The 15732-nt window shown below is 36.2% G+C and overlaps 1 protein-coding gene across 4 annotated transcripts in view; it reads right to left on the minus strand.

The window, feature by feature from the left end:
* The window catches only part of LOC150110071 (uncharacterized), a 184083-nt gene that overhangs the window by 26135 nt on the left and 142216 nt on the right, over positions 1-15732 (minus strand). For 3 of the 4 annotated variants that reach the window (XM_090391106.1, XM_090391090.1, XM_090391098.1), the window contains one exon: positions 1548-1694. In XM_090391106.1, the coding sequence (XP_090247232.1) occupies positions 1548-1694 (147 nt within the window). Of the gene's footprint in view, positions 1-1547; positions 1695-2141; positions 2363-15732 lie in introns of those variants that run through there. The other variant, XM_090391114.1, reaches the window with a different exon arrangement.

Here is a 15732-nt window from a genome sequence, read left to right on the forward strand (position 1 = left end):
GTGCTGATATCCCATCAGTACCTATTGCTGAATTCTTATTCAGTTTGTGCAACACTGAATAAGATACCTCTAATACCTCATCCTCATACACACAAGTTTCTTCATCCCCAGTGAAGAGGTAGCAGTGAGTTCAATGTCAGGTTGAGAGCTTTTAACACAATGGGCACTCATTAGTTGAACAACCTCTTCTGCATCTATAACCCTCATGCCATCTGCATTTAGAAGAGTTATTCTTTCATATTCATTCTTTCTTTTACTTGCAGCATATCGACAGAATTCTTGTGGGTTGTCATTAGCACTCAGAGCCAGTTTCTTTTTATACTCAGACTTTGCTTTCTGTACAACAGTTGTGACTATTCCAGCTATCATTTAAGAACTGTTTAAATGCTTCCACGTGCACTGTCGATATTCTTCCCATCCAGCAGGTGATCCCATTCCACTGAACTCAGTATACTCCTCAGTTGATCATAATTTCTGCTTTGTAGTTCAGCATGTAACCTTTTCTGAATGGAAGGTTCATAAACGTAGTCACTTCCCAAGTAAATACCGCATGATCACTGTCACCAACAGGAGGCAGAATAGTTACGTCTTTAACTGAAACGCCCTCTGATACTATAATCAAATTTAACACTCTTTGATCTCGATTTTCTTCTGTCACATGATGCTTGAGGAAGTTGTCCCACAACAGCTCAATAAATGCATTTTCATTCTTCTCATGAGATTCTACTGCTACCCAATCAATATTTGGATAATTAAAGTCTCCCATTATGATTACTCTTTTCTATTTGGTGATGCATTTCTTCATCACTAGCAACCGATCCACCAGGTTTGTTACAACACCTCATACCAGATGGCTTCAAATTCACTGCCAGATGAAATACTATTAGTAGTAGTAGTACTACGATCATAGGTCTCAACTCTAACTGGATTCAAGTCATCCGATATCATTAGCAGCATTCCCCCCCTCCTGCTCCTCTCTTATCCTTCCTAAAAATACTGTATCCTTTACACTCAATACTAGTTATTAAGTCTGATTCTGATAGCCAGGTCTCACTAATGCCTACAATCTGAAGTCCCAACCTGTTGACCAAGGCAACAAATTCTACCCCTTTGTTTCTGATACAGCTAGTATTCATGTACAGACATAATAATCTACCTGCATGTTCTTTTCTATATTCTTGTCTGCAGTCTGCATGACACAATTGGACAACTTGCAGATCTTTATGCTTCACTAGTGCTTATACATGTAGGAAGTTGTCCTGCAACAACTCAATAAATTCATTTTCATTTTTCTCATGATATTCTACTGCTACCTTTGCACACATTTAATGGATTGGAACCAGATGAACAAAATCATAAAGATTCCTCTCTTCATGACGGGAATCAAATTTAGTCCTTTTCTTCAATTGAAGAGTGCAATGTATTGTCGTTCTTCCAATTGCACTATGGAGGTGCTTTTTTTTATATTTTTTTTTTAATTTTATAAATACAATATATTAAAAAAGGGAAGACTTAGTAGTAGTTTTCATTAGTATACAGAAACATACTTTTTCCTTTTCTTCTTTTTTTTGGATAATACAGGTTTCAAGTATTCCTTATTCTTGCTCTGCTGCTTATTGACAATATTCTGCTTCTCTTTTTTGATGAGGTCAGTTTGTGTCATAGCAGCTTTTTCATGTGACCGCAAAGATATCCTAGAAACACATTTAATTACAATTATATAAAATATGCAATGCAATTTTTAGTAGCATATTTACACATAATTTTAAAAACGAATTATGCATATAAAATAAATTAGCAATAAATCCGCATATAATCCATACTGAAACAAAGTAAACATACTGCAAATGACAAACAAACAAAAAAAAAACTAGTTCAATCTTTGAAAAAAAAATTTATTCTTGCTCATATCAAACATCCACTGCATTTCTTATTCAACATATTTCTTAATAAACAATACTGATAAAAATTTCCTATAATATTTTTAAATTCTTCATAATGGTTTCAGCTGTATTCTCTTATTTAAATAATTTATTCTTCATTAAATTTATCTACATTTAGTTGTATTGCTATCTTAATGAGGATGTCAAATCCCTATTACAAAATAACAGTTGGTAGCATAAATCTATGAGATTACTTACTGCAAATGCTATCCTGTAAATAAATTCAGTTAATGGCCGGGTGATTAGCGTATCTGCGCTCCAGCCAAAAGGCTGCGGGTACAAATCCCGCCATGGGCATGGATATTTACGATTGTCTGTGAAAATAATAGTGGTGATGGTGGACAGTAGATGGCATTGGTGTAGATAAGGCAGTTTGTGGATGAGGTTGAGTGGTGGAGATAGAGAGATGTAAAGTAGGTGTCCTCCCTCGATGAATCTTAGGACTCCCTGGAGATGTCAAATAATAATAATAATAACCCTAGAATAATTAAGGTCAAGACCATTTTAGCAGCCAGCTGAAACTACAAGATGTAATTAATGATTCAAAATGTAATGAAATGATTATTTTGTAGAGAACATTAATGAATTAAGTTTAAGCACATTATGTGTTTTAAATAACAGCAGTAATAGTATGTAACAATTATTTATACTGAACATTGAATTATTTTCAGTTCTTTAATTTTCTAACTACTGATTGACATTATTAGTACATATTGTGTACATGTCTGTGTATATCATACATCTTGCAATAAGACCTTTATGATAACACAAAAAATTGTCTAGAGACATAATGCTTACCCTATATAAACTAATACTGAAAGTGGAAGGATTAGGCTGGAGCTCTTTTTGAAAATTTATCTCCTTTAGCTTCTTAGCAAACAAAGTGGTGGCATCACATTGAACAATGAAAATCATCCATTAGCTAAGAAGTTTTAAAAATATCCATATTACAATAGAAGTACCACTGTTTGCTACACATCTATTTTAGATTACCATTTTATATCTGGTTAGGTTGCAGTACCTGAGTGTGTTACCTTAAGATAAAATGATGCTTGTATCATATTGGTCATATTCCATTCCAATAAATAACGAACAAAAAAAATTGAAACAAAAAATAAAGTAATAATCAACATAACTGGTAATGGTTGGCATATCCTAATATGCGTGCTAAGTAAGGTAAAAAAAATAAAAAAAAAGTTACTTATCAAATATGAAAAATATGCTACAAAATCATTATGTAAATAAAATTAAAAATTAAACTGAAAAACTGAAAATACTCTTCTGATTTTTCTTTGCTTGTCAATTAAAAATTTGCACTTGTGGATCATATTAATGGCAATTCATTACAAGCAAAATTTAAACTTCTGAACAGGTATGAAGAGTAGCTGCTTTAAATTTTACATCTCCACAGCAGAGCATTTCTGGTTGCATATTATCTACTATAGATGCCTCAAAACATTTCATGTTTCTGATATGATTGCATTCCTCCTGAATATTTTCAAGCAATGTCCTGGAAAAAGATAAGCAGTGACAAAGGAATTCCTTCAGCAATCAAGAACATCTCTACATTCAGTTTTATAACATACAAATAATGGATTTTTTTTAAAGTATACTCACTTATAAGTTTTTCAACAGCCTCCAAAACATTTTGCTACTTTATGACATATATCAGGGTGCTTAATGGTCAAAGCTGCATAACTGTGAGGAGACCTCCATGTAGCCCTTTAAGGAATGCAGAAAAACTGACTGAGGCTTCTGACCTAATGTCCAATCCTCACTTTTTCATCATGCACTCTGTTAGGTATCTACCTGGATAGTAAACAAAAGAAGATGGGCCTGCAATTTTGGATTTAGCCAACCAAATTATATTCTTACTGGCTTAAACCACAATGTAAAATGATGGTACAAGATGACAGAATTTCATGCTAGCTGGGGAATTGCCCAATTAAAAAAGGTTCCTGATGTTTTCGTTAGGAAACCTCAGAGAAAAGCAAAAAGTTAACTACTGGAAAAAATCCCAGAACATGTTCCAACTCAACATCAACAGAGTTCAAGTTTAGTACTATCAACATAAAAAGTATCAATGGAAAGGAAATGGAACTAGTAGAAGATTTGGATAAGTACCAAATCAACATTATAGCCATGATAAAAACAGACAAGATCTTTCAAAGGACAAATAGAAATGTTTTATTCAGGCAATGACAATCAGGGAAAAGAGGAAGTAGCTATAGTATCATCAAATTCCAGACATTTACCCTCAAGGGGTGTACAGGATATGATAGTACTACATGAAAAATTTACATCATTACTAACTTCCTATCTACAATTTCGCTCCAAATCAGTCTGTTACTTGTCAAGACTCCAACATTATCAGATCTTATATTTCTATCGTCTAAGGCAGCGCTTCCCAAACTGTGAGCCGCGGCCCCCTTGGGGCCATAGGTTTTGTTGAGGGGGGCCGTGAAATAATGAAAACAAATTTAAAATGTTTTAAGACTAAGTAGATTTTTTTTAATTTTAAAAGAAACGTATTTAACTTATTATTTATTATTTCTATTTCACGATTTTTTATATTTTAATGGAAAAATTCACACATTGGTGTTGGTTCACAAACTTTGCTTCCTGCGTATTTCGGCGCTTAATGAATATTAGTAAATATTGCTTATTCATATGTCTCATTTCAAAACAGTGGTTAATTGTATTTACTTTGAATGCTCTCCACGGAAGCTCCAAATCTTCCTGTCCCTTTTATCAGGCGTTCGTAATCAGGGACTGTTGATATTGACTTTATATACATATCAAAACTCGTTTTATATTATCACTGTCATCCGAGCTAGTTTTCTGTTACCAATAAAAGTTTCACATATACTTCACACATGAAAAAAAGCTTAAACAAGTTCATGTGGAGAGATAGTAACTCGCTTGCATTGGTAAACAACACCCCTCCCTAATAGTCACTATACTGCAGAGGCAATAAAAACAAGTACTTTTATTATGCCAGTGAATAAAGTATGAGGTCTGTGTAAAACATTTCTCAACAAACAGTGCAATTAGAGACAACTGGGATAAAAACACACTAATTAATAAATCACATGTCCCCTCATACAGAAACTATGCTGTATAGACTGAAACAAAACCATATGTTGCATGGGCAAACACAGTATCTAACTAAAAACTATTGTTATTAATTAGATGTGTGCAAGTTCGATTTCCCAAGGCAGCAATAAAATTCAACCGAACGTGTTAAAATTCGTAAAAGTGTTAAAACGAAGTAATATATATATATATATATAATGAATGTTATGGCAGTTTCACGTATGGAATTCGGTTGAAGAGAGTTAGCATTTCAACTCAATTGTCAGCTATGCTTTTATCTTTCGGTTGCGCGAACTTTTGTTAATACCGCACCAATCATATGCACGTTTTAATAACCTGCCTTTGCTGTCTGTTTTGCGTTAGGCTTAATTACCATAAAGGGAGAAAAATTACAAAAGAGAAAAATGTTCCTGGTCTGGGGATTCCCTTATTCAGGTAATATTCACTAATTTCATGTTATCAATCTGTGGTGCGCCAGTATCGGTAAGTGGTGATATTATTTGATCAATTCTACGTTAAAAAATTTAACCCTCAGATGGATAAGTGGCTGATAAAAAATAAAAAAAAAAATCCTGCGAACAATCAAAAGACGCAGAAACAGACTCAAAAAAAAATGACAGTATTTCATATTTTCCAGAACAGCCCGCATCGTCTTCAGAACCAACCGGTAAGAGGCAAAAAATGTAATACATGCATTTGATTTTTGCAATATTCGTTGTGTATGTTTTGTACTGAATATAAATACAATAAATATTATAATAATATATCTCTCTATTACGATTTTTTTTCGAGGGGGGCCGTGAAATATTTTAATTTTTGCAAAGGGGGCCCTGACATCCAGAAGTTTGGGAAGCACTGGTCTAAGGCAGCGCTTCCTAAACTGTGAGCCGCAGCCCCCTTGGCGGGCTGTAGGTTTTGTTGAGGGGGGGGGGGGTGAAATAATTAAAACAAATTTAAAATGTTTTAAGACTAAGTAGTTTTTTTTATTTTAAAAGAAATGTATTTAACTTTTATTATTTATTATTTCTTTTTTGTTATTTTTTATATTTTAATGGAAAAATTCACACATTCATGTTGGTTCACAAACTTTGCTTCCTGCGTATTTCAGCGCTTAATGAATATTGCTTATTCATGTTTCATTTCAACAAAGCAGTAGTTAATTGTATTTACTCCGAATGCTCTCCAGGGAAGCTCCAAATCTTCCTGTCCCTTTCATCATGCGTTCGTAATCAGAGACTGTTGATATTGACTTTATATACATATCAAAACTCTTTTTATATTATCACTGCCATTCGAGCTAGTTTTCTGTTACCAATAAAAGTTTTGCATATAATTGACACGTGAAAAAAAGCTTGAACAAGTTCATGTGGGGAGATAGTAACTCGCTTGCAGTAGTAAACAACACATCCTCCCTAACAGCCACTATACTGCAGAGGCAATAAAAACAAGTACTTTTATTATGTCAGTGAATAAGGTATGAGGAGTCTGTGTAATATATTTCTCAACAAATAATGCAATTAGATACAACTGGTATAAAAACACACTAATTAATGAATCACATGTTCCCTCATACTAACTAAAAACTATTGTTATTAATTAGATGTGTGCGAGTTCGATTTCCCAAGGCAGCAAAAAAATTCAACCGAACGTGTTAAAATTCGTAAAAGTGTTAAAACTAAGTAATATATATATATATATATATATATATATATATATAATGAATGTTTGGCAGTTTCACATACGGAATTCGGTTGAAGAGAGTTAGCATTTCAACTCAATTGTCAGCTATGCTTTTATCTTTCGGTTGCGCGATCTTTTGTTAATACCGCACCAATCATATGCACGTTTTAATAACCTGCCTTTGCTGTTTGTTTTGCGTTAGGTTTAATTACTGTAAAGGGAGAAAAAGTCACAAAAGAGAAAAATTTTCCTGGTTGATGGTTTCCCTTATTCAGGTAATATTCACTAATTTCATGTTATCAGTCTGTGGTGTGCCAGTATCGGTAAGTGGTGATATTATTTGATCTATTCTATGTTAAAAAATTTAACCCTGAGATGGATAAGTGGATAATAAAAAATATAAAAAAATTCTCGCGAACAATCAGAAGAAGCAGAAACAGACTCAAAAAAAAAAAAAAAAAAAAAAAAGACAGTATTTCATATTTTACCAGAACAGCCCACATCATCTTCAGAACCAAACGGTAAAAGGCAAAAAATATAATATATGCATTATTTTTCCAATATTCGCTGTGTGTGTTTTGTATTGAATATAAATACAATAAATATTATAATAATATATCTCTCTATTACGATTTTTTTGAGGGGGGCCGTGAAATATTTTAATTTTTTACAAAGGGGGGCCCTGACATCCAGAAGTTTGGAAAGCACTGGTCTTAGGCACTTTGTACCGTATCAATCTACCTATATCTTAGTCTTCCTTTGAGTCGTTTTCCTGCCAACCTAGAGGAGAACACTTGTGTTGCTAAACTTTCCTCGCCCATTCTGTTTAAGTGGCCATACCACCTGAAATTGGCTCTGCTAATGCATTCATGGATACCGACAATGTCAAGTTCTTTCCTAATATCCTCGTTTTTAATATAATATTGCCATTGATGCCATCTGTTCATGCCTCTAATCTTTCTCAGGACTATCTGCGATCTCTAGTCTTTGGTCAAGGGTTTTACTTCTGACCCAGCTCTCAGATCGATAAGTTAAAATTGGTTTGAACACTATCGTGCATATGACAAATTTAGTGTTTTGACTAATTTCTCTCTTATTCCATATGAATTTATTCAATTGGTTTCCTACCATACCAGCTTTGTTGATTCTGCTGTCTATTTCCATATTTAATTTACCATCTTCACTAAAAATTGTGCTTAAGTAGCTGAAATACTTTACTTATTCCACAGGTTCCCCGTTCACAACACAGTTGACATTTTCAACAATTCTTTGTCTTTTTATCTTTAAGACATTATCTTTGTCTTTTTAATGCTGACCTTCATACTATATCTATTACAACAGTTATTCAATTTAGTCAGGGAATCTTGCAAACTTGTAGCGGATTTATTTAGAAGTATGACATCGTCCACATAAAGCAAAGAGCTGACATTAACATCTCCAATTTTGATATCATGTTTAATACCACTTTCCTTCATAATGTGATCCATATAGATAATGAATAACAGAGGGGATAATGTACATCCTTGTCTCACACCAGATTTAACATGAAACCATCTTCCTGTACTTCCTTCAATTCTAACTGCTGACTTACAACTCAAATAAAGACTAAGTATTGTTGATATAATGCCCTATTGACACCATATAACTGTAGTGTATTGAATAGCTTTTCTCTTGGCACCTTGTCATATGCCTTTTCCAAATCGACAAAACTTAAATACAGATCTTTGTTATATTCCCATGCTTTCTTGACTATTTATCGTAAAGTGAAGATCTGATCCTGACAGCCCCTATTTGGCCTGAATCAGGCTTGTTCTTCACCAGGCTTTTCTTCACAATTCCTCTCAACCGTTTCTCAAGTATACTTGCATATATCTTACCAGGAACACTCAGTAGGGAAATACCTTTGTAATTCTCAGATTCAGTTTTATTTCCCGTTTTATATATGGGTACTATTAGAGCTCTACTCCTATCATTGGGAATTCGTCCCTCTGTCCAGGCTTTCTGAACTGTGCAGTGTGTGTAAGACTTATATACCACCATACTTCAGCATTTCTGGTTGAATATCATCTACTCCTGCTGCCTTTCCACATTTCAAGCCTTTGATGGCTTTTTCTACTTCAAGTATTTATATGTATTCCTGACTGTATGTCAGTTGAGTGTTTTTTAGCACTGTGCTATCACTGCTTGTTTCATTTAGCAATTTTTCGAAATAATTACTCCATATTCCAGGGATATCTTTTTCTCCCATTTTCATGTCACCTTAATCACCTCAAACTCCTTTTACAGCATTCTTTCCTCCATTCCGAAGCTTCTTCAACAATCTCCAGAATATCTTACGACCTTCTTGATATTTATTTTCTATGTTCTTGCCAAAGTCCTCCCATGACTTCTGTTTAGCTAGATTTACACAGTGTTTAGTATTCTTGCATTTGTCTCTGTATTCTCTAAGAGTGCAAGCTGAATTATTTGCCAGGAACTTTTGATATGCTTTCTACTTTTCCTTCACTGCCTCTTTAATTTCCTGTGTCCACCATGGAGTACTAATTTTTCTATCCTTGCAGACAACTTCATCACATGCCTCTCTAGCTGAATCAATCAGGACTTTCTTCAAAGCTTGCCAGTGCATCACCAAGGTTTGATTCCTGTTCTCAAACTCTTTCATTTTTTCTTCAATAATTATTATTATTATTATTGTTCCGGGCAACTCCAAGGAGTCGACAGACTCATCGAGGGAGGCCCTAACATCATGTCAAGAACAACTATTCGACATTCACACAGTATCTATCATACCTTGCCTTGAACTCATTCATGGTCTTAGCACCCACAACAGACTCTGGAAGCTTACTCCACTCATTCACTACTCTCCAAGTAAAAAACATAGCTCTAACACCCTTGTCAACCATTCTCTTGCCCAGCTTCCATTCATGGCCCCTAGTCCTCCTGCCATCAGTCATATTTTCAAAAATATCTTCTGGATCAATCTTATAGAAACCCCTTCAGTAATTTGAATGTCTCAATCATATCATCCCTCCTTCGCCTATCGACCAATTTCTGCAACCCACAAATCTTCAACCTATTCTCATAAGGTTCATTCCACAGACCTGCTATCATCTTGGTCACTCATCGCTGGATCCTCTCCGCTTCCTCCCCATCACAAAGAAACCCTGGTGCCCATAACTGGGCACAGTAGTCCAGATGGGGTCTTATCAAGGCTCGATACAGAGGAACAACAACTTGTTTGTCTCTGCATGTTAAAGTATTTTTCAGAAGCCAAGTGATTTGGTGAGCTGTTTTAGTCACTTTTGCAATGTGCCCCCTAAACTTCAATTCCCAATCCACCAACACTCCCAAATCCCTGGCCTCATCAATCTCCTGGAGTATGGTTCCACCAATGCGATATACTGCTGCTATTCTTTTCAACCCAAAGTGCATAACCTTACACTTTGGAACATTAAATTGACATCCATTTTTCCTAGCCCAGTCCTCCAAACTATCCAAATCATCCTGTAAAATATTGACATCCTGTGCACTGACCACTGCAAAAAAGTTCACTTGTTGGCATCATCAGCAAACAAGTGAACACTTCCTCTCAAATCCTTTCCTATATCATTGATGAACAAATTGAAAAGCAGTGGTCCAAGAACAGAGCCCTGTGGCACTCCACTAGTCACAAGCCGTCTTTTAGACTCCACTCCTGAATAAACCACTCTCTGGTATCTCTCCATCAACCACCCTCCTATCCATCTCACCAACCCTATATCTATCCCCATCTGCTCCAGTTTACTGATTAGGGTTCTATGTGGTATCCTATCAAAAGCCTTGGCAAGGTCCAGTAGTATTACTGTAAACCCATTACCCCTATCCAGTTCAGCCGTCACTGTGTTATAAAACGTGAGCAAGTTACTGAGGCATGATCTACCCTTCACAAAACCACGATGTCCCCCATACAATATCCCATTTTCATCTATCCAATTCTGTATTCTTTTCTTGACTAATTTCTCTAAGACCTTGAAAATGATTACTGATATGCTAATCGGTCGGTAATTTACAACAGCAGTCTTGAAACCACCTTTATGCAGTGGAACTATTTTCCCCTCTTTCCACCCCCTCGGGACTAACCCAGACCCGAGACTCAAATTAAACAAAATGGTCAAGGGTACTGACAATTCTTTAGCTGCTTCTCGTACAACATGAGCTGGAATACCATCCAATCCCACAGATGTATTGACACTGAGGTTATGCAATAGTCTACTCACCTCCACTTCATTCACCACAATTCCCGTATAATCTACTGGTACATTCATTTCTGCAATGTCACCACCTGGATGATATATTCTTGCAAAGTGCTCACTCAGTAACTCAACTATATCAACTGATTCAGTTACCTCCCTACCATCAGCATTCTTTAAAATCATTCTGTCATGTACATTTTTCCATTTACTTGCTACATATCTAAAAAACTGTTTAGGATTCTCTTTAGCCTGCATGGCCAATGTTTTTTCGCAATCCTTTTTTGCTTTTCTTACCACACTCGTTACCCTTCTGGCCTGCACTTTATACCGTTCGTGTGCCTGCTGGTCACCTTTCTCCTTAAATTCCCTCTATAGTTGTTACTTTTTTTGCAACTCAAGCTTAATGGTGTTATTCATCCATTTAACCCCTAGTTGATTTATTATTCGGACTCTAGGTATACAGTCAGCCGCTTCATGCAAACACTTCTTAACTACCTCCCATGCACTATCGACTTCTAGTCCTTGCAGTTGTACATGCCATGGCACTGAACCAATCAAACTCCTAAGCTTGTCATACTTTCCAGCCCAATAATTCCACATGTACCCTGTCTTAATTGAAAATTCTACACCTTTAGCCACCTCCCAAGTCAAGACCCTATGATCACTCTCACCGATTGGTGGCAATGTGGTCATATTTGTTACAGCCAAATCCTCAGATGTAATTACTAGCTCAAGCACTCTCTGACCCCTAGTATTTTCCATTACATGCTGTCGCAGATAGTTATCCCTTAATAACTGCATAAAATCCGATTCCTTCCTCCCGTGTGTCCTCTCCTTACTCCAATATGCGGCCATAGTTGAAATCTCCCATACTAATTACCCTCCTTCCACTCATTTCTTCTATGTGCATACTGTCACCACCATCTTTTCCATCACCTGGTCTATAGCAGCACCGAATTGTATATTTAGTTCTGCTAGCCACAATCTCACACCAAATGACCTCAAATGTGCTCTTTTCTCTATCCTGCAATTCAACTTCTATTCTCCTTGGCTGCAGCTCATCAGCTATCATCAACAATACTCCTCCCCCCATTTTATTCTCCCTGTCATTCCTGATCACACTATACCATACCCATCACATTCAATCCCACTAGCTATATCATCTACAGTCAGCCATGTTTCACTAATACCAATAACCTGTGGTCTGGAAGTGCCAACCATGGCCAAAAACTCTTCCTTCTTCTTCCTAATACTCCTAGCATTAGTGTACATGAATTTAAGACCCCCATTAGCCCCAACCCTACCTTGATGCCTTATATTAACTATCCCACTCTGATAATCTTTGTGTATTTTAGTCTACAGTTCACATCTGAGAGCTGCTCAACTTTTATTCGCTTTAAAACTTTCTTACATGTTATTCTTTTCAATATGAAATTCAATTTTATTCTGCTCAAGACTAAATAGTAATCACTTCCAATTTCAAATCCTCTGTACACTGTAGTGTCCTGCACCAGGAAGAAAACATCACTATCAACAATAACATAGTCAATGAGACTTTTCTTATTCCTTGTCTCTTCTCTCCATGTGAATTTGTGCACATTTTTATGTTAGAACATGGTGTTAGTAATAACCAGTCCACATCCTGAGCAGAAATTCAACAGATGTTTGCCATTATTATTAGTTTTGTCCTTTTCTCCAAATTTTTCCAAAATATTTTTGTACGTCTGACAATCATTTCCTACTCTGCTATTTTAGATCCCCAAGAAGGACCAACTTTTCCTTTTTCATTGTGTCAGTTGCTTTTTCTAAAGCCTCAAAAAATTCCTCCACTTCTACCTTAGTAGAACCTTCTGTGGGACCAACCATAGGCACAAATAAGTCTCATTATCCAGTTCCCCAGTCTCATATTTGCCCACATCACTCTACTTGAGACTGACTGCCATTCAAGAAGATGAGCCTCGTATTTTGTGTTGAATACTATGGGTACTCCTTTTCCTTGATTGTCATTGCCTGAATATAACATTTTGTATTTATTGCTCAGAAAGATCTTACCAGTTTTTGTCTTTTTTGTTTCAGTCACCCCTATTATGTCGATCTGGTACTTATCTAATTCCTCAGCTAGCTCCATTTCTTTGCCATTCAGGCTTCTTATGTTGATAGTACCGATCTTTAACTCTGGTGATGTTGAGTTGGGGTGTGGTTTCAGATTTGTTCCAGTAGCTGACTTTTCGCTGTTCGCCCTGGTTCCCTGGCAAAAACAACGGAGGCCTTGTTTAACCGGGTGACACTCCAGATGGCATGAAATTTTGCCATGTTGAACCATCATTTTTTATTTTGGTTTAACCAATAAAAATACAATTTGGTCGGCTAAATCCCAAATTGCCAGCCCATCCTCGTTCGTTCAGTATCCAAGTAGATACCCAACAGGGTGCACCACGAGAAGGTGAGGATGGACATTAGGTCTGAAGCCCTGATTGGTTCTCCACATTCCTTTAAAGGCTATGTGGAGGTCTCATCTCAGTTTTACAGCTTTGACCCTTAAGCACCCAGTAGCTATAGTATTCAACACTAAATATGAGGATAATCTTTTTGATTGGCAGGCAATATCAAGTAGAGTGATATGGGCAAATATCAGCATGGGAAACTGGACAATGCAGCTTATATGTGCTTATGGTCCCAAAGAAGGTTCTACCAAAGACATGGAGGAATTTTTTTGAGAATTAGAACAGCTGGCTCAATGAAAAAGTTGATCCTTGTTGGAGATCTAAACAACAGAGTAGGAAATGATTACTAGACATATAGAAATGTTTATTTCTATATGTCTAGTAATTTGGAGAAAAGTGCAAAGCTAATAAAACTGATAAATATCTGCTGGATTTCTGTTCAGGACATGGATTAGTTATTACTAACACCATGTTCCAACATAAAAATGTACACAAATTCACATGGAGAGAAGATGCAAGAGTCTCATTGACTATGTTATAGTTTATAGCAATGTTTTCTCATTAGTTCAGGACACAAGTCAATGAGACTCTTGCATCTTCTCTCCATGTGAATTTGTGAGAATGATAAAATTGAATTTCATATTGGAGAGAGAGTGTGAGTATGTGAGTGTGTGTGTGCATGAAAGAGAGAAAGAGTGAGTAAGTTTTAAAATGAATCAAGGTTGAGCAGTTTCCTGAGGTGAACTGTAAGCTCAAATACACAAACATCATTGAAGAAAAAATGAAAGAATCTGAAAACAGGAACCAAACCTTGGAGATGCAATGGCCAATCCCGAAGAAAGCATTCATTGATTCAGCCAGAGAGGCATGTGGTGAGGTTGTCTATAAGATTAGAAAAATCAGAACTCCATGGTGGACTCAGTAAGTTAAAGAGAGTCAAGGAAAAGAAGAAAGCATATTGAAAGTGCCTGGTAAGTAAGTCAGCCTCTGCTCTTAGAGAGTACAGAGAAAAATGTAAGAAAGCAAAGCACTGTGTAAAACTAGCTAAACAAAAGTCATGGAAAGATTTTGGTAAGAACACTGAAAATAAATATCAGGAAGGTGGCAAAATGTTATGCAGGCTAATGAAAAAGCTTAGAAATGTACTGTAAAAGGAATCAGAGATGATAAAGGTGACATGAAAATTGAAGATAATCATATTCTAGATGTTTAGAGTAATTTTTAATGATGTCTAGAGTAATTACTTTGAAAGACTGCTAAATGAAACAAGCAGTACTGGCATGATGGTAGAAAACTCCCAACTGGAATGCATTCAGGAATAGATATCTATACTTGAAGTAGAAAAAGTCATCAAAAACCAGAAATGTGGAAAGACAGATGGAGTAGATGAAATTCAGCCAGAAATGCTCAAATATTGAGGTATAAAAGTTTTAAGTGCATTGCATAATTCAGAAGCTCTAGCCAGAGAGTCAAATTCCAGAGGATTGGAGTAGAGAGAGTTCTCATAGTACTCATCTATAAAAAGAGAAATAAAACAATGTGAGAATTACATAGGTATTTCTCTACTGAGTAGTGTTGTTGTTATTATTATTATGGGCAACTGCAAGCAGTCCTTAGATTCATTGAGAGAGGCCCTAAACATCATGTCAAGGACTATCAACATTTGCACAGTATCTATCATATTTTACTTTGAACTCATTCACAGTCATGGCACCCACAACACACTCTTGCAACCATTCTACTCATTCACTACACTCCAAGCAAAAAATTTGATTCTAACACCTCACTAACTACAATTTTACTCCGTTTCCATGGATGGCCCCTAGTTCTCCTACCACCAGACCTGTTTTGAAATATTTCCTCTGAATTAATCTTGCAAAAACCCCTCAGTATTTTGTATGTCTCAATCATATCCTCCCCTTTTCCACCTATCAACCAGTTTCTGTAACCCACAAATCTTCAAGCTGTTCTCATAAAGTTCATTCCGAAGACTTACTACCATCTTGGTCCCTCGCCTCTGGATCATCTCCACCACCTCCTCATCAGCAAGAAATCCTGGCGCCCAGATCTGGGCACAGTAGTCAAGATAGGGTCTTATCAAGGCTCGATAAAGAGGAACAGTAACCTGCTTGTCTCTGTTCATCAAAGTATTCTTCAGTAACCAAGTGATCTAATGAGCTGTTTTAGCCACTTTTGCTATGTGTCCCCTAAACTTTAACTCTCTATCCACTACTCCCTACTCTCTGGCTTCATCAATTTCCTGGAGTACAGTTTCAATGTGGTATACAGCTGGTAATCTTTTCACTCCAAAATGCATATACTTACACTTTGCCACAT

The sequence above is a fragment of the Typopeltis vanoorti genome, chromosome 1 (genome assembly GCF_054136105.1).
Source record: "Typopeltis vanoorti isolate ZY-2024b chromosome 1, IOZ_Tvanoo_1.0, whole genome shotgun sequence".
NCBI classification, from domain to species: domain Eukaryota; kingdom Metazoa; phylum Arthropoda; class Arachnida; order Uropygi; family Thelyphonidae; genus Typopeltis; species Typopeltis vanoorti.